Genomic DNA, 27,982 nt, shown 5'->3' with positions numbered 1-27,982 from the left:
GTCTCTTAATTTCTTTCACTCCCTCAGCTATTAATAATTTAACTCTGTTGAGTTTCTGAGAGCTAGTCTGGATGTGAAACACTACAAGAGAAAGCTGTACTGAACGTTATCTGCAAAGGGAACAGGTAGAGCATATCTTTCTCTCTTGTCTTGTTTTATGCACCCAGTGAGGCCACAGCCATACAGACTAGTGCAATGACCACCACAGCAACATGCTTGGTTCCAAGAAATTTAGGTTGCCTAAATGTGCATTTACCACCACATGCCTTGAAAGTAACTTGTTTCACAGGGAAGAGAAAAGCACATCTGACCCTGACCTTAAACTGCTACTGTGGAGAACTCTTCCTGACATGGGGTCACTGAAAGACCACCTCTGTCCCCATGGACATCCTGTCCAGCCATCTAGCCTCACCCTAATCCAAAGATGACAGCAAAATTAGCCACAAGTAGTTGCCAAGCCAGAGGAGCTACCACCAAAATATATAGCAACAGCAAAACAAGGGGGTTTTTTTCAGAAGAAACCTAAGGAGACAACAAACCACAAGAATTTGCAGACTGAGTTTAAGTTCTGCCTAGAGCCATCTCCAGCTATGCTGGGATCTGACGTTCTTCATTCCTTCCCATTTAAGCCCCTCTTATCAGTGATTCTGACAGAGCGGGAAGCCGGTGATACAAAGGAGACAAGCTCAAGAAAGGCAGAAGTTTGTTCCCCTTCAAGTTTCACCTCACAAAACCCCACCGGATACCACAGAAGTCTAGAATAACCACTGCAAATAATACCTTGCCAGACAACATATTCTCACATGTCCCACATCTTCCATGGGAGCGTAAGGTGCCGATGGTTTGCCCAGGAGCAAGACGTAAGCAGGCTCCTCGTGACTGAGGGAAGAGGACACAGCCAGCCCTGCGGTCACCCCGCACACAGGACTCGCAGCCAGTCTTGCTAGTTTCTGGTACCTTTTACCAGTTTCCCACAGGGAAAGTGGGAGGTGGGAGCAGTCAGCCACCGGCTGCTCGCCCAGCCCCTGCTCGCCAGGGACTGCGTTCTCTGTCGTGAAGCCTGCACCCGGGTCTGCAGGGCAGTTTCTACGTGTGCGGTCTGCTGTTTGTGCTGAACCAAAGGAATTCCCTAAAAACTCCTAACAGCAGAGCTGCAATGACCAGAACACACCAGACCCCCCACGCTGCAACCTATTTATGGAGCAGTAGCTGTTCCAATGAGGGCATGGTCTCGAAGCCTAAGCTGGAATGGGGCACCCACTCGGTGTACAGAGTGCCGACCCTTCCCCACCGCCTTCAGATCCCAGGCAAAGACAACAGACCACCAGTTTATAAAGGCAAAAAAAAAATCCTCTCACTAACTACCCCCAAGATCATCCTACTGCACAAACACCACACTGTATTGCTGTGAGCTTCCTAAGTCTTGATTCTCTGCTTATCAAAATCTTTTTATATGAATAAAAGTATATCCTGGCTGAAGAAAATCATCATTATACATGGCCTTTCTAAGCTTATGTCACATTTCTGTCATGTTCAGTGCAGCAAATGTGCGGTATGTTCTCTTACTACTGGAAGAGGCCAAATAAATAAAATAAATACTAACAGTCACTAGTGACCACTTCTACTGGTCAATGTTTTTTCACAGCCATCACTCAGAGTCATATTTCAAAGCTGGGCTGACTTGAGAAGGATGGACCTAGTTCAGTCAGGCTCTTCTTTGCACGTGTGAGAACATGAAAAAAAAATGCACAAACCCTTGCTGGTTAGAAAAACAAATGAGACTATGATTACTACTAGTGTAGGGGAGGGATGATGGCCATATAATAATATGGACAGCAGCAGAGTAGAGAAAGGCTACACCATATGAAGCTGTGGAGAGAAGGATGAGAAACTTGTAAGAAGGGCAATATGCAAGGGATCCGCTGATGGGACATGAAATGGGACATGGGGAGACTTGCTCAGGGCAGGTCAGGAGGGATATCTTATGAGCATTGAGAGGAATCTGGTGAGCACCAGAACATGAAAATTCAAGAAGGAATATGATTAGAACATGCACAAGAGAGTTTTTGCACTGCAGAGCAAGCATTGGGTCTGTTGGGAAAAGAGGAGGTTTCGCTATTAATATTAATATTAAACACATGTTATATTGAAAAAAGAAAATAGTTGCTTTTAACCTTAGTGTGACTTTATTATAAAACTTCTCTCTGATGGAATGCGCAGCTGGTTTGGCTGCAAAAGAATCAGGAAGACTCTAAAAACTTCAATATTTAAGTAGTCCCCCAGTGTATATCTCCTGTGTACATAAACCATCCACCCTGCACATGCCAGGTTAGTTCGCGTTCACCGGCTTGCTGGCACTTCTTCAGACTGAGGGTAGCAATGAAGCAGATTTGTTGGTATTTGAAACAAACAGTTACTCCGCAAACAAGTGTACAAACCATCTAACACCACGATCCAGCTGGGTACAATCCTACTGGGGTTCAGAGTTTGCCCACCATCGGATACTTACATTTTCTCTGAAGATAAAAGCCAGGATTGCAGCTGAAAGCTCCGCCAGGAAGATTAACAAAATAAACATGAAGAACTGGAAGAGAGAAGATGAAAAAAAACAAAACAAAACACAGATATACTATTAGGTGCGTGCAACAGAAATACAGGGTTTTGCTACTCACTAAAGAGATGGAAAAAATAACTGAGAATACTTTTTTTTCCTTGACAACTAAAAAAAACATGAGACAGTAACGTGGAGCAGACACAGCCCCTCTCTGACCACATCAGAGGACATGGGAGCTTGCAATGCTTTTGCCTGGTTCTAATGAGTAAAAGGGAGTAAAGCTACAGGACCCACAGCATACCCTGATATCTCTGCACCAGGTTAAAACAGTAAAGCCTACTTTGATGGAAAAAGTTATGATTGTGTAGATGCTTGTACAGGGTTAAACTGTCCTGGCACAGGTGTATGCACCACATGCACGCACCTACATATTGTAGTGCTGGGGCCTGAATAATAGGCCCTGAAGCAACGTTGACCTCTAGATGAACCTCACAACCAAACGTTATCCATTACTGGTATCCGCTAATTAGTAAAATCTGTATTACCATTAGTGTTTATTAATTAGTATCTGATCATTAACGAAATATGTATGCTCACTAGTGAAAGATGTAGCTTAGGCAAAACGTAATCAGCAGTGAGGATGAAATGCTGTGAGATTGTGTATCCAACTTCCCTTGTTCAGCCTTGTTCAAGGCTGAGAACCCAAGTGTTTGGTCTTGTTAGAAACTCCCTTGGTTCTCCCCCGCGAGCCCTGGCCAGGCTTTGGGTGGAATCCAACAGGAGGATGAAACCAGATGTTTCCGTTCAAGGAAAAGTGCAGGTCATTCTGACTTGCTGTGTTTTGGTATATAAGGGTGGACCCTCCTGCCGTGACTTTGGAAGCCTCACCTACGGGTGGACACATCACGTAGGACTTCCCACTTGCAGGGAAAGGCTCAACAAATCCTTGCTGCAACCGGGGCTGCCCAGCGCCTGCGGGTCTGGATGTTGGTAACGTATGCAAGGGGTGATGGATCTTTCTTAATCACTATTCTCCCCGTCATGTAGTAATGATTAGGTGCATTACCTTGTTTGTTCTTATTTTCTATAATTAACTGTATGTTGTAATAATTAAGTGTACTATTCTGTATTTTTCTTATTGCTTATTTTCTGTATTACTTGGTTATATCCTTTAATTATTAACAGTAAAATCAGCCTCTTCTTTTCACTCTGGTGTCTGAGTTTAATTGGCATCCTCGATCAGCAGAACACATATGCACACACACCCTTCAGCACAACAACATAATTTTACTGTAATATGATCATGGCTCATTTTGTATAGAAGAAGATAGTGGGACATATACTCAAATATTTACACCTGTGACCAAAAATGAACTCTTTTCAGAGTATTCTGCATTTCAGGACAAAAATCAGCCTTCGTTAATATCCCACACACACCGTGGGATTGCACTGAATTAAGTTTTAACCATTCAGAACCTCTATAGAAAGTTGATAACACAGCATCATAATTTTAAGTTGATTAAGCAAGTATCATCCATGTCTTGTACAGTATCCAAAGTGTGCATATTCATACCCTTAAACGAAGGGCACACTGCAGACCTGACAGAAAGCAATAACCAGCAGATTGAGTGGGAGCAAAAGAGAAACAGGCATCCAGTTTGAAGTAAAACCATTACACTTCTGTCATCATAATTCTAGGGAAGAGAAATGAAAGCGAACCGAGAGGCACATGGTTGTTCAATGCAGGCCAGAACTGTATTTTCATCCTGTTGCCCTTGCAACCTTTTGCTGCTCCAGTCGAAAAGTCTGGTCTTCAGTCTTACTAAAGGCATCTTGTTTCTGTGATGTTACCAAGCCTGAGCAATTCAACACACCTTCACCACCCACCTCACAGAAGTAAATCAGATGCATTTAAAAGGTCTCATCCCCAGAGAGACCGAGAGTCTTACTGCAAGGGCGAAGTCCCCAGGACCTTGCCTACACAGAGTGCTCAGGTACCGTGGAGCATCTCCTGCCCGGGATGAGCACCGGGACTCCTGGGGGCTCCCACCTCAGACCCTCCTGCTCGGAGGTGGCATAGAAAACTGGTACACAGCTAGAAGTAAAACTTGAGTAGAGAGGAGAAGAGTGTTGAAGAGAACAGATCTCCCAGAGCAGAAAAGCACTCGCTGACATCAAACAGCTCAGGACTCAGCCTGTCTTTGGGACCAATTCTCAGTTACGTTGATGCCTCATGCTAGTCTGATGCTTCTTCAGTTCATAACAAACAGTAAAAGGAACAGGCAGGGATGCGCCCTCTAACATCCTTAAAACAACAAATGTTTGTGCTGTGGAACAACTATGGAAAGAGAGCAGAAAGTGGCTAGGTTCACACCCTCTCCAAAAATGGCATTTATTTCCATTCCTGGAGAAAAATAGTGGGCTTGAGGAACCATAAGTCTGAATTACATGGACATTTTTTATGTTTTTATAGACATGAAGAGAAACCACCATTTGAGAGTCAGCCCTTCTAAAATTCAAGGATCCCAAGAATTGGCCCACAGACTCAAAGATGATTTTACAAAACTGAGTGAACATTTAGAAATTAACTCAGATCTTGGCACCATGTGAGAAAACCAGGAGTGAACAGAGAACGCGGTAAGACTACATCACATGGAAGGTAATAAACATGTGGTACATGTTACCAATGAAGGTGGTTGAAGCAACAAGTAGAAATAAACACATGAGAAGTCTGAGTGGGTTTTTTGTGAGAGAAGGTTATTGAAGGTCTTTCTGAAACAGAAGGCAGGCAGATGGGGCCAGAAGTACTATTGTGATTCTCAAGCAATGATTTATAAACAGTGTCTGAAATGCTGTGCGCCGTGCATTTCAGTAATGGAGAGAGAATTCAAACTACCTGCTTGGAATGGGCAAAATGTTGTTTTGTTGTCAATTATCAGAGCTGTAAGCAATTTTTCCCCACTAGAAAAGCACACGTACCACCCTGTCCCATTTGTCTCCCTGCTTCTGCAGTGGAAACAAAAGAAAAGGAGCCTAGGCTCAAATGACAAAACAAGAAGAGTCAGATGAGCAGGGACTTCAGTTGCTAACAGAATGCCGTTGCGTGATTTTGCTGAACTAGTTAAGGCTATAATTTATTCTTACTGCTGGAGTTTTCTATGTGGCTTCTATTTTTCCTGCCCAGAGACTGTTTTAATTTCACCACAGGAGGGCAAAGAACAAGTGATGAGAATGAACGATGCTTTGCAAATTCACATCATCATCCATCAAGGGATCTCAGCATAGTCACTAAGAGGTCTAAGGTGGTGATCAAGTGATTAATCCCATCACCCTGCTAATTGCATTTCATTTACTGATTACTGGGAGACACACGTTCACCCAAGCTCCAGCACAGCTCTGTGCAGAAGTGGAAGCAGCCATTCTCAGATTATCTCTGATAAGCTTCATTATCATTCCCAAACTGATTTGCACTTACACTGTGCAGTGTGCATTACAGATTTGTAACAGTTACTGTAGAAAAAACACGAGCAGCCATTAGGACTGATGAGAAAAAGAAGATGCTTCATCAGGGTTTCAGAACTTGCTCTCATTCTGCATTTTAAGGAGAGGCAAAATCTGCTTATTATGCTGTGCGTCCCAAGATTAAGTTGATTACTGATATACAAGAGCACTAAACAGGCAACTGGTTAATGCGTGGGGGACAGCAGCCTCACATTCAAATTCATGCTTGAGACCCAATACTTGGACCTGGGTACCTCCCACATCCAAGGTGAACATCCTGAGGAGTGCGATCTCGCACGTTGGCCAAAAATCCTGTCGCAGCTCCTGGTGATGGTTACAGGTTTACCAGAAGATTCACAAATCAGTGTTTCATGTTTCTTTTTCACAACTCATCTGCTGTTCCAGTTTCAGCAATGCTCTTCCAAAAAGAGCAGCAACTGCCTTTAACCCAAAGGACCCTCATTTTCATTCTGAAAAGTTTCAGGGGCTACTTCATCCATTTTGCAAGAGTGCAAAATAGGACGTCTGCACTCAAAACTAAGCCAAATGAAGCTAACATGGACTGTTCTGGTTGCAAAGCTGAACTCAGTCCTGTGGCGCAATGTTGTAGGCTCAACAGCACTTTGGATTCTGATTTTTATGGTGTTCTTCTGCAGTCAGGGGGTCTTTAGGACAATCCAGAAGTTATTCAATATCTGACTTGCAAGGCCAATGTTTGTTGCTTTTTGTAAGCCAAGTCCAAATGCTGGGAAATCTAGAACACTTCACAGCCTTGTGCTTAATGCAACATGTTAAGTTCCATGGTGATTTTTTTTTACCAAAAGACAAGCAGCTTAATGAAAAATAAAAGCCCTAGCAAACACAGAAGCCAGAGCCTAGAGAACATGCATTTGTTCATCTGTCTTGTCCCTTCTATCTTCTGTTTACATTTGGACTAAAAGCTTCGAATATTCATTATGCATCACTCTGAAATCTCACTCAAGCAGCTCTCTGGCTCATCAATTCTTTAACAACTTTGTAAGTGGACTTGATTTGATCTAGCAACTTCTCCCCAAGTGCCACCCCCTTGAAGCCTAACACTCTCCGTTTTGCAAGGTGTTCCCAGTCTCTCTGGCATACGGTCATGAAAGGTTTGCTTTTTCAATGCCTAGAACTTACTCCCATCAGATTTCTGTTTTTGCAGATGTTTTATGTATTTTAACATCAGTGAGTGCGGCTCCCAAAAAACCAGAAATTAGCAACATATCTCTTCTTACTTGCTATCAGCACAGATCCTCATCCAAGTGGTTCACTGCTGTTGGACATGAGGTAGCAGGTTGTTTAACAGAGTTGACTTTGATACCAGAAGCCCTGGAAGACCTGATCAAAGTGTAACACTAATTCCTCATCCAGTAATTAGAGTTTCTCCTGGTCTAGAGCATTACTTCTAGCCCATATATTACTCACATTCCAAGTTTAAAATAAAATAATAATAAAAGTAAATAAATAAAGCAGAAGGGCTCAGAACTATCTCTAAGAATGAGAAAAGTAAAACCACAAAATTAAGTGCACTGGAGTGTAACTAAAACAACAGGAGGACCATTCAAACCATGACGTAATCTGTGATGTTAAATCCGGAAAAAGCATGGCCCAGAGCTGCCTTCCCGCAGCCAGGGCCCCAATCTGTATGCAGTGGACGTGATCCAAACTGAAAATATCACTCCCGCATACACTTACAATCAATATTTCTCATCAAACATAACTTTTAGTTTTTTAATGTGACAAAGACAGGCTTTGAAGTAACCTCAGGTTCATTGGGCCTGATCCTTTGCATTTTATTAGGTTTCTCTGAGCAGATCTCCATGATTTCACAGGCGACACATTTGATTTTCTGATTTAATTCTGAGGTGAGTCACTAGAAATCAAATCCACGGTGGCTTCCAGAAAAGGGTTCTCATTTGCAGGTTATGAATTCAAGGGGAGGGTGAGCCAAGGGCCCAAGAGAATTTATCTCAGTGAAGCCATGCTCATCTCTAGGACAAAATGGTTTTGCACTCAAGAAAGAGGACTTTCCTGTTCTATTTAGAGACAAGCCTCTTTTGCACCATGAAGCAGCTGTGCAAGATAGAATCATAACAAAACACCATAAGATCAAGATTATAAAAAAACCCCAACAAAACAAAAAACAACAACAAAGCCCCAACAGACCCAGAGGGAGAAAGAAAAGGTCACATTTGACAAAAATGAAAAATAAAACTAATGATCTTTGTCTGTCAATACATAACTGGTAATGCCATCCAGTAAGAGATAATGGCTGGAAACCCTGCAGTATCAGAACTTATGGCAGAGGTCAGAAGTGACTTATTTTAGAGGCCAGCTCTTTGCAAATAGTACTTGACCACACAGGCTAAAATTTAACCCTATCATTCAGGGGAAAATTTGCCCCAGGATGACAAACCTGGTTCATTTTAGGAGGAGAGTAGGCTGCATAAGGGAGTGACGAGCTGTTGAGAGCTGCAATGACAGGCCACCATGCAGTTCTGAGCTGGGCATTTCTGCTGACATGGGGAGCTCCGTTACACAGACGCTTTGCTCTACGTATTCCCTCTGCTTTGTTGTGTGCCACTAGGGAATGTATCCACAAGTGGAGCAGTGGGTTTTGGGTGGCCAAAAGAGGACCATTTTTGGTCACTTTGTAAAAGTAAAAAAAAAAAACAAAAAACAAACCAAACAACCAAATAGGACCCTTTTGAAACAAAGCTTAACACGGTCAAAATACACTCCCAGACTCCATACCCACTGGGCTCAAATTAAGAACAGGGAAAAAGCAAATTCTCTGTATTTCTAGCTGCGTGTAAAAGTACCCTAAGCCTATTTATTATCTAAGGGAATAATGGCTACAATAACAGACACTCACTCACAGCATCATCTACCCAGTCACTCCCACTCTTGGGAAGCACCAAAAGGCCAACAGGAAAAGCAAGGACACTTACAAAAAGCAGGAGGCATTTGTTCTCACGGATGGCACCACAGCAGCCGAGGAAACCCAGCAGAAAGAGCATCGCTCCCATGGCCAGCATGATGTACGCTCCCGTGAAGAGCAGAGGGTTGGCAGCCACTATCTCTCGGAAACCTGTGGGATCCACAATGACCCAGATCCCAACTCCCAGTAGGCATGCTCCTCCCAGCTGTCATGGCACAAGGAGAGGAGAGAAAGGGGTAGGTCAACATAGAACAACTGTTGCAGAAAAACTGGACTCGTTGCTATCTTTTGATCAAAGGGGTTCACTCGGAGAATCTACGTTTCTCCGTGGCATATATTCTCCGCTGAGCAGGTGGCTGCTGAGATGCTACTCTGAGTATCGCTTGCTCACTAAATGAACCATTTGCAGCAAAAGCACCTTTCCTCCTGGACACGTCACTCTAGCAACTGTTTATGCCCTCCCTAATGCTGAAAGACTGAGTCCCGAGCTGCTGCCACATCTGTAGGGGACAGCCCAGTGAAGGGGCACATGGAACCATCCCCGCCACAGAGGCCAGGGTGGCTGGGTGCTCCCACCCTTCCTGTCAAAGGCAAGAGCAACAGGGTCACCGAGAATGACTCTACATGTGGTAGGAAAATGACTGTGTTTCCTAGTGAAAACCTCAGCCAGGGCACCCAGGGCTAGAAAACAAATTATTTTGCCATTCAAGGATAGAACATGTACACCACTAGTTACAGCTTTCCTTCTGGTCTCCCTTGTCAAAAACAGGAATAACTCAGACAACAGTGACCACTGTGCTGGCTTAGTGAATATCAGAGCATCTTTGGACGCTGCAAAACCCTCAGTGATTGCTAGTGCAAAGCTGAGGGGATCTTCTGTACCATGGCAACTTTACCAAATTACAGCCTATCCTGCTGGGAGCAGCAGGCTGCTGGAAACAGGAGGATTCAGAAGAGAAAGTGGATTCTAAATACTTACAAATATGAAGAAATTGAAAAGAAACATCAGGTACTTCATGCAGCTCAGACAGTCTCCCTCCATGGTCTTCAGGCTCCTTGATCCAAATCTTCCTGCAAAACACCAGCACTTCCTCAGCACACTCATTTTTTTATTGGAGTGACACAATCCTATTTCCATTTGTATTTCCCCCAAGATCCTACGGAGTTCATTATACAGAGGAGCTAGTTTCTTACCTGAAGAAGGCAATGTAGTGCAGCCTAGTAGGAGGTAATGATCACTGCTAAGTCCCTTTGCATTCTTACAGGTCTAACGGCAAACGCAGATGTGAAGAGGAAGGTTGCAGGAGAGGAAAGATCTAGCTTTGTTTGCAGAGTGAGATGCTAGGGGAAAAAATATCCCTCTGCACATGAAGATATTTTTTTTCCCAGTCCCTAAAGCCTGTCAAGTCTAAGACGCACTGAATGTACCTGCCTACTCCACGCCAAAAAAAGGTCCTATCGACACAGAAGCCAGAATAAGCTGTGCCTGTTTGAAAGACTCACAAGCAAGCATTTGGGACGGTTAGCTCCATCCAAGCTTTCTCCACAGAATGAATGCCACACAAACATGGACAACATTTCAGGGAAACTGGTAGACATTTGGACGAGCTGGGCTGAGAATGACTGCAGTGTGTGGACATGCCAGGGCCTGAGAAGGCTGTCCTCACACAGTTACTCAGCCTGGGTTACAACTTTTACTTGTCCTGTAATGTGAAATGTTACTGTGCCAGTGAAGTCCTGGTGCTCTACACCCCACCCTGGACAGGTCTTCTGCAGGCAGAGCCCCCAGATCAACATTGGTAAGCTTTTAAGACCAGGAAGAAATGCTAAGGAATTCTAACCAGTTTTGAAACTCCATTTCTGAACTAGACAACAAACTGCTTAAGACAGTTATTGGAAGAGCACCTATAAATCCTGACCAGGTGAGGCTACAATGGAATAAGGTTTCCGCTTGCTGTTTAATGAAGTGACTGTTTCCTAATATGCAATTATATCACCAAGTACTCTAGAGGGATAGACAAATAAATACATAAACCAGTAAAACTTTCACTGAAACAGAAGATAATGCAGTCATGGCACCGTGCACAGATGGATGCATACGTATGCAAACATAGAAGCACAAGTCTGCTTAGCTCCCTAGAGAAGCCTTCCTGAAGCCCACATGCTTCTTAACGCATCTCTTTCCCTTTCTCCACTGCAAATGCCATTCCCTAAACAGACCTGCCTCCAATGATATGCTATGTTAGCAAAGTACATTCAATTCACTTAAAAAGAAAACAAAATAAATTATCCAAGGTTTTCACCAGGCCAGAAACAAAACTCTTTCTTTCACTCCCTCATTGCTTTTGTTAATCCCTGAAACTTGGGAGTGCTGTAGAGCCTTGTGGGGTGCTTCCCTCCATGACCATGGGAACTGCTCTGCTTTAGCCAAAGACCTTAGAAAACCCATGGCAGGTAGAACTCCCAGCAAGGGGCTGCCTGAGGTAAGAGCCAGATTTTTATCATACAGTGTGTGTTTGCTGCACTTCCTTGACTTGGTTTAAAAATCAAATCAGTTCTTTCCTAGTGGCAAAACAGGCAGAGACACAGAAGCTCATGTGGACACGCAGCTGCTTTTCCCCCCTGCATCTTCACATACCTGGGGCAGGACAGCAGTGTGTCTCTGCTGTCTGGGTACTGCCCAGGGAATCCCTTCTGCTAGAGGAATCCCAAGAAGATCCAAAAAGTCAGTCTTACAGTCCACCTCACTTCTGGAGAAACACAAACCTGAATCTGAACCTGAGAATGAGGGCCATATTTTTCTTTGCAAAGTTTATTTTCTTATACCTCTGATACACAACTGTTCTGCCCAGAGAGACTCAAAGTCAAGACCACAACTGCAGGAGATGAAGTGGGGCACAGAACTCTGATGTGGGCCTGAAGGAGATGCCCACAGCTTCCTGATGGTGTTTAAAGCCATGTCTGCAAATCTCACAGAGAAAGGAGATCTTGAAGTCCAAAAGGGTAAGGAGCTGGGGAGGGAATTCTTCAGTTTCATGGTTCATAGTGAACCTTCAGCTCCACTAAACCATGAGCTTGGACACTATAGTAAAGAGGGATGTGAAAATACATGCAAATCAATAGGATACTGGAACTTCAAGAGCCCCACAATTAGTGGCATCCAGATGTTCCCATCAGCACACAAAACAGTTATACTCCAGTGAAACAAAGGATGGCTTAATTTCAGTATATTAGCCAAAGTCTGAGAGTTACCTGAGAAACTTCTAAGTCCTGCTGTCTTGAGCACTCACCATATCATAGTAGCCTTAGGCAAAAAAGGAATAAAAAACAAAACAGTTTAGCCCTATTGTGCCACTTCACATCATTCACACTCACCTCTCTGCAGAGACACCCACAAGAAAAACATTGCCTGTTGACCAAGAAGCAGCAGCTCCTGAGTCTAACGCTGTCTTGCTGCTTTGTAGAGTTGATAAATCACAGTCCCACCTTACTTTACTTTCCATCTCTGGGTCTGCTTCCTCTGCAAGACGAGCAGGTTCCCTTGCAACCACCCCGATTTACATGAGCTGAGTACAGGCCTCCTTTTCTTTTCAAAGACAAACCTAAGCTATGACTCCTTGCATTGCTCCTGCCCGCACATCCGCTCAGTATGTTCAAATGTTTTCTAGGTATGAGCAGGGAAGGGAGACTCTTAATCCGTTGAGCAATCAGGTCCTGAAAACTTCACTGGCAGGGCCACGCAGTCAGTAACCTGGGAGCAACGTGAACGCACGGACACTCAGCTTTGACAAATGAGGACTCCCTTGTTTGCCTGGGCAAGAAATTGTCCCTAGTGGTGGTGCTGGGCTCAGATCTGCAGTTTCTAAACCCACCACGCTTCACACAGCAAAGCAATAACTAAGCGCAACCCTACTAATTGTGCTGTGCTTCAAGCCAGGAACACACCCAGTGGGGCTTACAAATCCCAAAGCCCTTCCACTCAGGATGTGCAAATGGAAGTCAGTGGCAACAGTATGAGGTCTGGGCTGGCACGTCATGAGCCTCCACACCATAAGAGCTCAATGCAAACTTCTAAAAAATGCCAACCCACTGATCTGATCTGAGAAACAGGAGCTCTGAGCAACTGTTTCAGTGCTGGAACTTCGAGCTTGGAGAGACCCACACGTACCAGCATAACACACCCTTCCCAGTTTCTGCTGGGTACCCAGATTCCCCGACAGCACATGCAAGATCACCATTTGGATCCTGTGATCGCACTGCTTAAAACACAGCAAATCAATCAAAAGCATGATCTGACCTCTTATGTAGCACTTAAAACTTTCACGTCAGAGCTCAAGCACTGCAGCGTATATGAAGTGTATTACCATCTCGGTGATATATGCAGTAGTGCTCTAGACTTTGAAGAGCATATAACTAATGCTATTTACAAACAATGCAAGCAAAATGCAAATAAAGTTACTTACAAATAATGTAATTATGAAACCATTTGTGCCAACTGCTGCCTTACTAATTAGCTGAAGGTACCTGAAAGTCCCCGATGACAGCCTGCATGGAAAAAATAACTGACATGAGAGGACATTCCTGTCCCACAGAGCTGCTTTTTCCTACCACTTTTCTTTTTAAGCCATACACACAAAAGGCAAATTCTGTAAGTTACTCCTACTACGCACTGATGCAAGCGCGATAAAAACTGAACGCATATGTCTTAATCTACCTTTTAAAAATATCTTCTCTTCCCTCCTCCAGGCCCCAAATTTGTGACAGATTAAGTTCTACTCTGCAGGAGACATTTAACGCTAAGTAAACATTAACAGTCAGAACTGCAGAAGACAGCGGCTGACAGATGCTCTCCCTGGCTTGTCCCATCTCAGACCTGTGAGACATATGAAATGCATTTGTTTTTGTCTGAAATGTAGCTATAAACGTTCATCTTTTTCTTAGGCAGATTATTCTACATTTCTCCCACCCTAATATGAATTTTATCTGCAAAGTGATGGGGAGGTTAAAAATCCCCAGGCAGTATAGCCAGGAAACATATCCCAGCTGCTGTAATCAGTTAGGAATAAAGGCTAGTTTTTCAAGGCAATGCATTTTTTTTTGTTCTCCAGCCACCATTTATTTCCTTCCTTCTGACATTTGCTTTTGCATGCTTGCAGCTACCTTGAACTTCACATATCTAAAGGCAGCTGCTCAACCACAGCCCCAAAAACTGCTTCTAAGTTTCTCTTTGCTACCACTGACATTTCCATCTACCCCCATATCGCTTTCACACTGGATTGAAACCCGCGGTTTCACTTCAATTGCCCCTTTACCCTTGCCTTGGAGATGGAATCACTGAAAAACTTAAGTTTGGACAGGACCTCTGGATGCTGCTGAGTACAAACACTCCCTGCTTCCAACCTGGGCCAATTCCAAAGTTTAATCCAACTTCAAAGTTTGACCCTGAGCAACCTGTTGTCATTATTTAAGTTTTAAATATCTCCAAGGACTGAGATTCCCCACTCTCCCTGGGCACCACTTCCAATGTTTGACCACTCTACTTGTGAAAAGATTCTTCAAAACAGCTGTCCAAGGAATAAAGAGCATCCCTTGGATGTGCCGGTCTATCAGAACTTTCAGGAGCACCTTATCTTCACCAGTCTCAATCCTTGCATCTTCCATATCATGCCACTCCTACCCTCTGCTGAAAACAAGTGTGTAAACCATTTTCCTTGCCTACCATTCCAACCATGTAAACCCATCCCTAACATAATTCTGCAGACTATTTGTATTTCACTACATAAGATTCAGACATTGTGCACCTCCCTGATGGCTTATCACAGTCTCCCCATCTCAAATACTTGAAAAAATCACAGATTAACCAAGACTGGAAGAGACGTCTCAAAGTCACTTTGTCCAACCCTCATGCAAACCACTTTTTCAGTCACTTCTCCTCTATCATATTGTCCATCTATCTCTTCTTTTCATGTAAATGTCTCCTTGCCATCAACATGCACGAAGACCTTGTCCACTGAACCGATCCATTGCTTCCTTTAAAACCCAAGAACCAGTTCTGCAGTACCTCCTACAAAATTTTAGCCAACAGCTTGAGGAGCAAATGGTGCTAACTCACACCCACTTTCATACTGATCCCCAATGCAACCAAGTAAAAACAGAAGACATGTTTGAAGCTCTCCAGAACCACTGCCAGACAGCCTTTAAAGGGATTAGAAAATGGGGACCAAGTCAACGCATCAATTTCTAGAGGCTGTCCCAGCTGAGATGTCACTAGAAATGTCTCTGAAGCTCTAAGGTGGGAGCTGGCAACCTGGCATCGCTCCATTGTGTCCTCTCCCCAGCAACACGGCAGCCCACCCTTTGGCTTGCAGGTACGGAGCCTTGGCTCAGCGTACTTCCTTCCTTCATGGAGTACCCTCTCCCAAGGGGATTTCTGTGTTCATTATCAGCAAGGAGTATCCAACTTCTTTAAACCAAAGTCGTGGGGTCTGCTAAGAGAACATATCTAACAGGTGCTGTCTTCCAGAAAACCCTCTCAGAGTACTATTTCCACACAGTCTGCTCCTCTAGATAGAGCAGAGATGGGGGCAGTTTAATTAGGAGACCAAAGGGGGACGACTTGCAGCAGTACACCCTGCAGGTGACGTGATGGCAGATGAGTTGTGTATTTCTTACCCGCCTCCTGCACACCATGGCTATACCTAACCAGCCTTGACAGAGATACAGAGAAAGCATCTGGCACGCAGAAAGAAAGAGCTGTAAACAACTCACCTTCACAAATCTTGGGACTTGAAGCACAGTGTCTATTCTAGTCTTTAATTGTCTGTGTGTCCCATGTATCTCTTTCTAGCCAAGCTTGTCCTGTAAGAGAAAAATATGCAATTACTGCAGAAGTCAATAAAATGCAATCATGTTAAATACACAATTTATTAAAACACACCATCCTGATGAATATGCTCAGTCTAATTGCCACCTTAATTTAGTGTACATTAGCACTAATGAAGAGCTTTTAATACTCAGTGAGGGATCCAATTCCTCAGAATCTCTTTAACAACCTTTGGGGTGTTTTAAATGCCCACAGACCACATGTAAATCTATAGTCCCATTACACATGCACCTCATACCACAACAGGACTAGATTAATACCAGCTGCACCTTCAATATTTTATAGGAGGTTTAGACAAACTTTAATCTGCTGTGACTTTACAGCCCATTTACCAGGAAAATGGAAAAGGCAGAGGAAGGGAGATGGAATGCATCTTTGGGAAGCCCAGCCCGGCCGTTAGGAGCAGCGGCCTGAGACGCTGGGCGCTATCCCTCGTTCTTCCAGGCAGCTCTCACACCAAGTTGAGCAAACTATTTCCTCTCCCTCTGCCTCACTGTCACTGCCTGGGAAGCAGCAGCAGAGAGGAAGGGTGAAGCCACTGTGCTGCCTGCCCAAAGGCATTAGATAAACCGGTGCAGGCAGAGGGACCCAGGTACAGACCGCCACTGCCCTTGAGCTAACAGTTACAATTTTCTCAGTAAATTTTAATTTCTGCCTGCACAATGCTAACGACAGTCTTTGGCTAGGCAAAGGTGAGGTGAGACTACAGACTAACGTGCAAAGCACGCCTGGTTGACTGTCACTTTCTCAGGGCACCTTCACCGGGGTTGTTTTTTCCACCCATCTGACACAACCCCAACCCCACACTGTGGGGCCTGGGCAGCCTTTAACTATTCAAACAGCACCCCATGCCATAAGGGTCCAATATTCACAGAGGGTTGCTCGACACTGTCACTCACTCACTCACCCTTCGCAAATCCTTTTGGAATACTCACAGCTTTGCTGAAACCACTGCTTCCCTGCGAGGGATCAGATAAGTCACCCTGCTCTCTCACTGCTCGCGTTTCATCATGATTTCTGGAGGGGGTGCATTCAACATCTGTTTCCCACAAGCATTTGTGAATGCACCTTTGAAAATTGCCTCCCATTAAGACTTCTGTGAGTAAAAGTCTATCGTTTGTTGCTGGCAGGAAGCGAACAAAGAGTTTCAAGGTGGCTGAAACTATTACAATATAAAACATATAATGAATATTCATAGACTTTTTGTTTTGCATGAATTCCTCACATTTAATGTCCTTCCTCTGTCACTGTGGACCTACATCTCTGAATGATGAGTAGGGATGGCTTCCCTTTTGAAATCTGGAGGGTACAAACATCAATAGCAAATCAACCCATCTCTGCTGCAACGTACTGAAGGCATCTGCTGACCGGCGGCTGAATTGCCCCACTTTACAATGCTGTGTGTGAATGAAGGCTGCCCCGGATCAGCACAGCTCTGCCACCAGTGTGGAAGAATGGAGGGTGCTATGTGACCAGCTGGGAGACGGCTGCGGCAGGCGCAGGGACCTCCGGAGAAGGGCTTGGACTGTCTACAGCTAGGATAAGACAGTGTCACTACCTCACACCAGAGACACCCTTTTTGACAGTCAGAGCCCAGTGCCCGCCCTTACCTTTTTATCTTTTTCTTTTGTGTGTGGGGACACTTCATCCTGTGTTTTGCATGTACAGTTGAGAGACAACTTCTTCAGTTGTCCCATCTTGTGATGCCACTATCCTGGGATAGCTGCTGCCAGGAGAAGATGGCTCTAACTCTGAAGTAGAGATGACACTGTGCTATATAAACCTATCATTAGGAAAATAACCAGAATGATAGGATTCCTGCTCCTACTGTGTGTGCATATAATTACATCCCTACAAGCCCTCAAAGGTCTGTGTGGGAGAGGAATTTTATTTTTTTATTCCTCTTAAGTCACAATATTTTAAAGAAATTACAGCACCGCAGAGAGCGAGCGAGCTTAAATGCTTCAGTAGGTGCCAGCAGGTGCTGTGTCAGAAGGGATGAAAGAGTGTGTTTGGTGCCAAACAATAGCAATACTCCATCTTACTCTACAGCCCTAAAGGGGAGGAAGTCCCTGCCAAACAGACTCTCTTTGGTTAATAGCTACGATTTTGTCATTAGGGAGAACTGCAGAAAGTACAAAACCACCGTGCCTAATTGTGACTCGAGCAAGCTGATGCCTTTAATTACAGTCGCTGGGGAAATGCAGTGGAAGCTGGAGCGACGGCCGAGGCCGAGCATCCTTCCTCGGGCCATGCTGCCTCAGCGGGCTGAGCAGCCACGCTTGGCCCCTTCCCCTGTCTCCTTGCTCATCTCACAGCCAACACAGACATCAAGTCTCTGCACTGAGCACTGGCTTCTCTTCACATTCAGTGCTTTTTGAGCAGCTCTTTGTGAGAGCAGGTTTTGATGAAGGAAAAGCAGCTAAACTCGTGGCTCCCACTGGTGTCATGCACCGAGACAGCTGGAGAGCCAGAGCAGAGAGGGAGGGGGCAGAAAGAGGCTGATATAGTCAACAGGTAGCAAGTGAAACAAGAAATGAATGGAGGGTGCAAGATGGAGAAGCAAGGCCTGTCTTTGGGAGAAATCCAGTCTTCTGCATGTTAACTAGTGCAGGAAGGCCATGGGTGTCCAGCTTCACAAGTGCCTCTAGCTGCTGCCAGTCTCCTTTGCTCACCACATTTGCAGGATCTAGAGGAACTGAAACACATGCCAGCACGTACGTTCAGCCAAAGGAGAAGCTGAAGACAGAAGTCATGTCCTGCTGGATTTTTATCCAGCATTTATTATTTAGTGCTTTTATGGTGAAGAGTGAGGAGAAACACCTCTGTGGAAGCAGGATCAGATTAATATCAGTCCCTTGCAATGGCTTCAGAAAAAAGTAAAACATTTGCTGCTCCTGAACTGGAGGTCGGCACAAGCTGTCAGCCCCATGAATTATCCTATAACTATTGCTCCTACATAAATAACTAATTGCACTGGAATTTCATAGTGCTTGCATAGCAGAGTCATTGCTGTGACACGAATACATTACTGCATGTAAATCCAATTAGATTCCAAAGTGCACTGTGTAACTATAATCGGCCCCTGCGGAGCAGCGATGAGGGGACCTGCACAAGGCCATGCAACTAGATACTAAATTAGAGTCAATCTACCTCCTCTTTAGTTGAGTTAAAATGTTAATGTCACTGTAACACGGGCCCATTTACCAGCAATGACTGCCTTGCCTTGCAACACTGCAGTGAATGAGGTAGTTGCAGTGCCCGGGAGCATTTAATTCCTCAGTACATTTGAGTGAGCAAAGCCCTTAGGGGCATCTTACACCTTAAAACAATTACCCGATTGGCTTTTATAACACTAAAATCAGATGAGGCTTGGGATGGTGTTTAAATGAATCTGAGCTGGTGCTCCTAAAACTACCCTCAGTTTCCTGCTCAGGGTTCGGGATAACGGGGCCACATCCCTTCCTGACTCTTTGTCTACTTTTAAGAAAGACACATTTCTGCCACCAACAGGCTGTGCCTAACAACACATCAGTCACACACGGGAGGAAGAAGAGGACTGGACTGAACCTCTTACAGCATTACGTAACACCAGCTTTCCAACAAAACCACTCAAACAACACTTACTACCTATGTTTTATATTTGCAACTTTGCACAATGTCTGCGTAGAATACAAGAGATCATACGGAGGTAAGATCTCCCACACGTACACGGGCATTCAAAATGGAAACTCCGAAGTCCCAGAGCAGAACCGATTCTCCCAAATGTTGTAACATTTGGAGAAGTGCTAGGGTACGTGTTTGAATTGCCAGGATAGCATCAGGCCACAAACCGCTCCGTTTCAACCAGTGCAAATGTGCATACAGCACTGTTCGAAACATGAGCTGCTCGCTTTGGCCCCTTCCCAAGCAAAGTTCAATAGGTAATCATGTCTGGCTCTTTCACACAGCTTTTCCACACAAAATATTGCATACAGAACCAACACATCTGATAGCCTGCAACTCTTTTAAGTTCTGTTCCTTAAAAAAAGGCCTCAGATAGCTCACAGGTGTATTTTCCCTTGTATTAACCGCCGTACAATGGAACCATATGGTACTGATTGTCTGTCTTTCTAAAACAGATGACCTGAAGATTATATGCACTGATAATATAACAATATTAATTCTGTTTAGCAGATAAGAAAACCAGGGCTAAAAGGGGAATGTATGTGCTAGATGTTCTGACGCACAGTACAGCGCTCTGTTCACCAGTCCATACTGAGACCAGTCCCAAACCCATGAAAAAGTCGACAAGTTACATTCTTTGACAGGCATCTTCTGTTCCAGAAAGAAGTCTACTTAGCATACCAAAAGGGAGGCGGCTAACTTTGGCCTCCTATGTCTGAAAATATTTCCCTTCAGGTTGGAATAAATGTCACCCTCCCGAGTGGATCATGGAGTTGCATCACAAGCCAAGTGACATTATCCACTGTCATGTCAGATACTGCCAAGTGTTGAAACACTCCATATGTATGCGTGGCATTCCAGACACTTAGGGCATTTAACATGAAGTGTAAATGCCTGCCACTTTTTCCCTGAGCCTGACACATCTCACCTTTACAACAACTGACTCCTCGGCACTCTTTTCTAGTCTCTTTTTCTACAGCCTTGCTTTGTTTGCAGCAAATGCCTCAGTAGTTTGTGACATTCATGATTGTTTTGAAAGATGCAGGAATACATCTCGGAACGCTGGGCAGTTGCTGTGGCAACCTTGTCCTCCTCAGACCATGACTTCCAATATTTTAAGAAGTTTCCTGATACTTTGCAGCTTCAGGGAAACAATGCAGAGGAAGAACATGATTGATTTTAAAGTAAGGAAGCCATCAAAATGGATTACTATGAGCCACAGGGCCTTGTCCTATCAAAAAGATGATGATGATCTCTCCTTAGCAAGGAAAAGCAGCCCCAGATCGGCTGGGCAGAGGCATAGGCAAGGGCCCATGGGCGAGGAAATTTGAAACCCCAGCTTTTATCATCCATTTTAATGCTGAATGGAGCTCCAGATCAGGAGGTTAACTTTCTTCTCCCCCCACTGTTCTCAGTGCTTTTTCATAAGGCAGAGGTGGGGAAAAAGAAAGCCCCCCTTTAACACCATTTAATTGGGAGACTAATAATCTTAATTGCTTTTAAGAAATAAATCCCAAACAGAACTTTGAATGCACTAACTATTTTACAGAAAAATGAAAAATAAACTATCTTTGTTCAAGGTAACTGCCTACACAGACGTAAAAACAAAACAGTCAGTTTAGTCAGGTTTAGTCAGTCTAGAAAAGCAAAGGTTAGGAGAAACATCCTGTAAGAAAAGCAGATCTTAAATGAGGGATCTCAGTAATACTAATTAAACCAGAAAATAATATTGCTGGAAATCTAAGAAGTAGCATTATTTATCTGATTCTGGTCATCTTTTAAATGTTTTTACAAGAAGAATAATAATGCATCCCAAATTACCATGGATTCTAAACACAATAGGAAATTCTTTATCCCGCAAAGCTCACAATTCCGAGTGTTTTATTTATTTAGGAAATAAATACATTTCACAAGCTATAGGTGTGATAGGTCCAGGAAAACTTGAATGCAGCAAAGATCATGAGAAACTACTTAGGGAAGACAGGCAGACGTGAAGTCTAAGTTAGCCTGCTTATAGCCAAATTGATACACATCTCCTATATTCCATGCCCAAATCTAAACTGAGTTACACTGTAATCAGCACCTTTAACTTACTCTAAGACATAAAACTGCAGCTAATGGGGTTTGAAAGATAAATGTGACTGATCTCAATCACTCCTGTCCCAATTAAGGTATGAACACCCACCCGATGTCATTTGCTACAGATATTTCTGATTTCTGATTAAGAAAGGGTAAGAAGGAGCAGAGAGAGAGCCATGGCCACAGCCCACAACAAAGCTTCAGATGTTCTGCAGGAAAATAAACGACAGTTAATGAATCCCATAATCTTGGCATACGTGTTTCTAAATGTCCTCTTTTCCTTCAAAAGATGTATAATCTAGGCGCTCCAGCAACGATCAGGTTCCAGGCAGACAAAAGACCCTCAGCACAATTCATACGTACATGACAGGAGTAGAGGGACTAAGTGAGATATGAGCCAGGACTCACAGGCTGGCTCCCAGCTGCTTTTGCGTTCCCAATGGATAACAGATACTGCATCAAGACACACAATGTCATGCTAGTGAATTTGCTGCTCTCTTAACACCTCATTTTTATCTCCATCTGAACTTATTTTGAAAGCATGCGGTTCACTGTCCCTCTTCTCCTTTCTCTTTTGTCCTTACTCATGGCAAGGGAAACATGAAAGACAGCATGGCTAGTTATTGTTAATGCATCTGAAAGCGCAGACATTAAAAAGGGGGTTATTCTGGAACACGCCATGGTTTTCCTTGCTATTCGCACAGGCAGCTAATGATCACCCTAATAGCTTCTCTCTCTGAAGTCATAATAAGCTTACAAATGAACCCATTCAGCACATATTAAAAAGCAAGGGATGCTCCTTTGATTATAGCCTTTATGGAAATCTCCAAGTATTTGTTTTGTTGCTGCACAGCCGCAATTAGGACATGCTGCTGGGAGCCGGCTCAGCTGCCGGAGCGGTGGGCTTTGGAGACACCTCCCAGTGCCATAGCAACACATCCACCTCTCCCAGCATCAGTCACGGGCAGCCCGGCTGCCGGCGAGCCCAGGCGAGCACACTTCAGCACTTCCAGGAGCTAAGAAATAAAAGGTGCCTAATTAAACTTGCTCCGCTGATGCCTCGACCGTGTTTATGAGGTGACATGGACAGCCCTGCACTGCAGCTCCCGTGCACGAGAGCTCAGAGCACGGCGTGGGGTCATGCAGCCTCCCAGCATCTCTCCATGCCCCAATCTGGGGGGTCTTGGGGTTGGAGGCAAGAGCTTCGTGCTGCAGGGAAACTAGGCAGTAAGTACGTTGGAGAGTCTTGAGGAGGCGATAGCTTAACTTTGCTGAGGTGAGAATATGGGGGAGCTCACTTCCATCACTGCCTGTAACACTTCCCCCACAATAACCTCATCCTTCCACATGCGGGGAGGGGAACCGAGTAACCTTACGAAAATCTCCTTACCACTTAACTGCTCAGAGGTTGATCCAAATCCCACTTACGTTGCTGACAGACTTAAAACTTTTTCAGGGGAGAAATTAAAAAAAAAAAAAAAAAAAGAATTTTTAAGGATATAAAAACCTAGCAAAATCAGAGATCTAGTCTTCATTAAGGTTTGAATCTGGGTCAAATATTTAATGTTATCTAAAAGTTAAAAGAGCATGCTTTTTTCCCCCCTAATGAAGGGAGCATCATAAACAATATAGCCTCTTTCCCAAAACATCCTTATTCCCTAAGCACAGTGCTTCTGCAGCAGTCTTAAGCGGTGAGACTTGGGGAGCAATTCATTTTTGCACACAAAGACAGCAGCTTACGTGCTGATGACATGGATGCCCAGGCTTTCAGATAGCCTCAGTGGGGTGACTTTCACCCACAAAAAGTGTAACGTCTCCTGTAGCACTCTAAAACAAATGGCTTCTACTTTGCCTGAAAGGCAAGGCCTTTGTATGGAACAGATATTTTCTACATCTCCAGGAGACTGGCTGGGGTTAAAGCAGGTCAAACCATGTAATACAGATAGCTTTGTGTTGATACTACCCACGGTGCCTATTAGGAAGGCCATAATTGTAAGAAACCATTTCTCAGCAAGGATATTTAATACAGTGCCAAAGAGTCTCCCCAGGCAGGCTTTGTTTTAAGGTTTGTGAGCTTTGGGGGGAAAGGACTGTATCTCTCCTTGTGAAGCGGTTCAGGTTTTTAGCTCTATTGTAATCTAAGTAACACATAACGGCAGCAGTGGAAACTTCACTACCAGCATCACTTGCAAGCAGACTGGGTATAGCCTGGGGCAAAACCTGAAGCACCATCAATCATACATACATATATAAGAATTGACATGCACCAACAGGGCATCATAAGAACTCTTTCAAAACTGAAACGGCAAATTTAACCATGGAAATACTCTGGATGTTGATGAATTTTCTCGTACTCAGTTTTCACTGATATTTTACCTGCTAGAAGTCAGGAGTTAGTTAGAAACTGAAGACATAAAATCTCCTCTAAATCAAATCGGGGGGGCTGGAATAATTCCAAATGTATCAGTGAATGATGAAGGCATGAACAGCTCACATGGCCCTAAAACGGAACAAAAAGCAATCTGTAACTGGGCTGCTGAACGCCTTGCTCTTCGCACCGAAAAGAAGCAAGAACACAGTCTGACCCATCTGTCAATTCCTATTTTTACAAATCTAGGCAACCTTTTTAGGGAGGACAACAGAACATGGTGATAAAACCAGATCTCCTGCAAGGGGCAGGACTCCACAGGCTAACTTCCACATCAGTCAGGACTGCAAAATCACACCAGTTTGCCGTGGCTGAAGTTCACTATACCCCCACCTTTGCTACGCATCTTTTCTCGATCAGCATGAAATTTGAAAGCAATGCTGCCTTTCAGCTAAAAACTGTATATTTTGCAAGTATCAAAACCAGGTTTGCAGGGCAAACAGCCAAAGCAGCCCAGGTTTAGGCCTGAAAAAACATAGGGAACAGCAGGCTGTTCAAGCTATTTCCAGCATGGGGAGACAGCCCTTCTAGGGCATTATCCCAGTGAGGCTGCGGAGTTGCTCTGTGCTCTGTATCAAGGACAAGAAAAGTTGTCTCAAGTGACACAGCATTTAACTGCCTCTTCTTCCATCACTGCTGTCAGCATGGGGAGAATCTTTCTGAAAACATTGTGGAGTCTTGCTGTGCAAACGTATTTGACGATAAATTTTATGACAAATTTCAAAACAAGATTTGTGGTCACCATTCTGCATGTCTGATGATACACAAACCACCTTGCATCAGATAATACCACTTAAGCCTTAGATTGCTTTCCACATTACAGTCTGAAAGCCCTTTATGAAGCTCAATATCCTTTATAAAGCTGACATGGCTTTGCTCCAGGATACCCAGCAAGTGTCCTGGGCAGCTTCTGTGGTCCCCTGCCTAGTGCTCACACCACTTTATAGCTCCAGTTCTCCTAACATCTCTCACAGAAACTCACAGACTTTGGCAAATCATTTCAAGTTGGTGTGTTGTCATTGTCCCCTGTATTTAATATAATTAACAACACCACTTATCTGCCACTCTGATTAAATCCAACAGATTTAATTCAGTATCCTACGAGAGGTGCCAGGCTGCCTGTACTGAAAGCAGTTGAGAAACTAAGTACCCAGAAAGACAGTATTCAAAATACTGCCGTTTTTAGATGAAAACAAGCATTTTGAGTCACTGCCAGTGGTATTTTAAAATGCTCAGGTACAAGACCCCAGGTGGGGTCCTTCATATGAACCACACAGTTCTGAGCTCATGGCAACTGGACAGAAAAAGATCAGATGGCTTGTACTCCTCCTTTGCCATGTTCTCCACAAAGATGTGCTCAAACCTGTGAAACTAGCCATCTAGGGCTGATGTCTCCAAAAATGCTCCCCTGCAGCCCTCACACAGACACCTCCTGCAAGTTTCTTCTGTGGGTTCACACTGTAACCTCCTCACTAGGAGAATTCCAAGTCAGTGATCTACTGACAGGAAGAGAGACACAGCAAACAATTTCATCTTGAAGGCAGACACCATCCACAACACAGCTGAGGTTCCTCCCTGACCAGCATTACCAGTGCCCCAGGGCTCCCAGTCAGTACAGAGGTTGCACTACAGGCATTGGTGTACTGGAGGGAAAGGGTATTTTCATTAGGACCTGAGAGCTATTGCCAGCCCAATGTATTTTGAAACTTCACCTTCGGCAGAGCAGCCCACACACCACCAAATCCCAGGGCATTTGGGATCAAGGATCAGTAACCTGGCTCCTTAAATAGAGTCTGCGGGGTGGGTGTGTGGGAGCTTTTAAAAGATGCAGGGTTTACAGCTGCTCCCTCAGAAGTAGCTCAGGAACAAAAGTTTTCTAGTCAGCACAGACTTGATCAAGAGCTTGAGACAGGCACTTCCAAGTACCTGACACTCAACGCAGAAAAGCTGCAGTGCAAGACTTCCCCCAGTAAGGGACCACCTACTTGCAGCCCTTGGGAAACAGGTTTGTTCTTACATCTTTTGGATGAAGCGTATCAATCTGGACACATGGTGCGCTCATGTAAATTGGCCTTTCGATACTTCTGTTTCTGTTTATTGGCACCAGCCTCCTCCCATGCAGGGCCCATATTTTAACCTCCCATCCTTTTGAGCTGTGCACCCAAATGCCCTAGAAGCAAGTGTAACTTGCCTGATGAGATGGAAGATGAGGTGCGGAAGATGCACAGAGAAATACAAGAGGCAGGAGATGTGCTTAGGGATCTCTCGTTTCAATGGGCTGCGCTCCTTTTCTGAGACTGCACACTCCCTGTGGGCCAAGCAGAAGGCAGGTGATGACGACCCACCACATAAAACCCTACAGAAGAGCTTTGCCTCAGCTTGTCCTTCGCCAGTTTTGCTACGTAAACGCAGCTCGTCGGAACTGAGCACCCCTCACCAATGGAGCCGAGCCCTTGAGCCCCAGGAGGGGCTTTCCCCAGAGCTCTGCACCTGGGGGAGCGAGCGTGACCTTACCTTGCCCTGACTGACCGACTGAACCACCACCACCCCCAAGTAGGGGTTTGCTGGTATTTCTCTTCCTCATCAATTCCACTGCTTCAAATTTTGATTGAGACTGTATTCCATCTTCTATTTCCTAACCTCCCCTCTCCGCTGCAATGCACTGTCTCGACACTGTCATCTGCACCATATCTCGGACACCATATTCATCTTTTTTGTCATCTGATTTTTGCATATGAGTTTGCCATTTAAATATCTGATTTTTCTCAGAAGCATCCAAACAAAACGAATGAAAGAATAAAAGTGAACACCAAGCAAGCCCCCATTTAAGCATTTTGTATATCCTGTATGAAACACCAGTCCTGAAATTCATTTTTTGCTGAGATGACATCTTCTCATATAATACATTATCTTCCCATTATCCCATGGTGAAATTGCTCGAGTTTCTCAGCTAATACTTATCTGCTGCTTTCCCTGCTATCCTGGAAGATTACAAATGAATTAGGTGACTCCAGAGCATTTTGGGGTAATAGCCAGGATATCCTTCTGGTAAAGAATGCAAGTCAGAGGTGACCAGATAACTACAGAATCTATCAGTACCGATCAGGGATTCATTTCTGTAAATCAATGTAATACTGCTAAACCTATACCAAACACCCAGAATAATGACTTTCTCACTACTTAAATCTTTACTATTGGCTCAGCGATTCTGAAATTAGTCCCTTCAAATGGACTATTGTTTGGTCTAGAGATTAAAAGAAAAAAAAAATCAATTTTAGGACGGGATTATTTTTTAATGTCATATCTCATTCAGCCATTTAACAGGAAAAAATTACTACACTGGTGAATATGGTATCAGCAATAAACCTACAAAACAAACTGATTTTAATTAGGGTGTTGATGGACAAGGGTTTGGCTGAATACTGAGTATCTGCTTCAAGAAGTATGATACATTTATACGAGTCACAGGCAAGATAGGGAAGAATTTATTTCACACATCCTCTGTTTATTTTAAAGACAGAAAATGCAGGATTTAGTTCATGAAGGCAGCTTTAAGTTACCACCTGTGGTTATTACCTTAGCTTTGCTTTGGAGACCTCCATTTTACAGCCTAGCTGTAGTGACTTACAAAAACAAGGGAATTCGCCTGGGGCAAAGGGTGCTTAACCTCGGTGGGTTTGACAATGTCTTTGCTCAGACTGTGTTTCATTTTCCCAACCACACAACCAGACCATGGCCTCATCAGAGAGGCAGCTTCTGCTTCGAGCGAGGCCACATTTTTCTAGCTGAAATCAAATTATATGTCACGATCATGTTCCCTTTACAGCCTCAGTTTCTTTCCTACCGTACTTGAAGGCTTAGTGAGCAATTTAATAGAAACTTTATAACACGGGGGCTTTTTCCTTTTTA

The 27,982-nt window shown here is 44.1% G+C and overlaps 1 protein-coding gene across 8 annotated transcripts in view; it reads right to left on the bottom strand.

Annotated features, from left to right (window-relative positions):
* TSPAN18 (tetraspanin 18) overlaps window positions 1-27,982 on the bottom strand; it is a 121,360-nt gene that overhangs the window by 9,936 nt on the left and 83,442 nt on the right. For 4 of the 8 annotated variants that reach the window (XM_074809753.1, XM_074809761.1, XM_074809755.1 and 1 more), the window contains 4 exons: window positions 15,786-15,875; window positions 9,997-10,088; window positions 9,028-9,222; window positions 2,510-2,584 (listed from right to left, as the gene is read on the bottom strand). In XM_074809753.1, coding sequence (XP_074665854.1) covers window positions 2,510-2,584; window positions 9,028-9,222; window positions 9,997-10,059 — 333 coding nt within the window. In that variant the 5' untranslated portion in view covers window positions 10,060-10,088; window positions 15,786-15,875. Of the gene's footprint in view, window positions 1-2,509; window positions 2,585-9,027; window positions 9,223-9,996; window positions 10,089-12,269; window positions 12,322-13,480; window positions 13,563-15,785; window positions 15,876-24,021; window positions 24,148-27,982 lie in introns of those variants that run through there. The other 4 variants (XM_074809762.1, XM_074809756.1, XM_074809758.1 and 1 more) reach the window with 4 other exon arrangements.

This window comes from Strix aluco, chromosome 31, assembly GCF_031877795.1.
Source record: "Strix aluco isolate bStrAlu1 chromosome 31, bStrAlu1.hap1, whole genome shotgun sequence".
NCBI classification, from domain to species: Eukaryota; Metazoa; Chordata; class Aves; order Strigiformes; family Strigidae; genus Strix; species Strix aluco.
The sequence above is the reverse complement of the archived record's forward strand: the minus strand, read 5'-3'. Positions and strand labels throughout refer to the sequence as shown.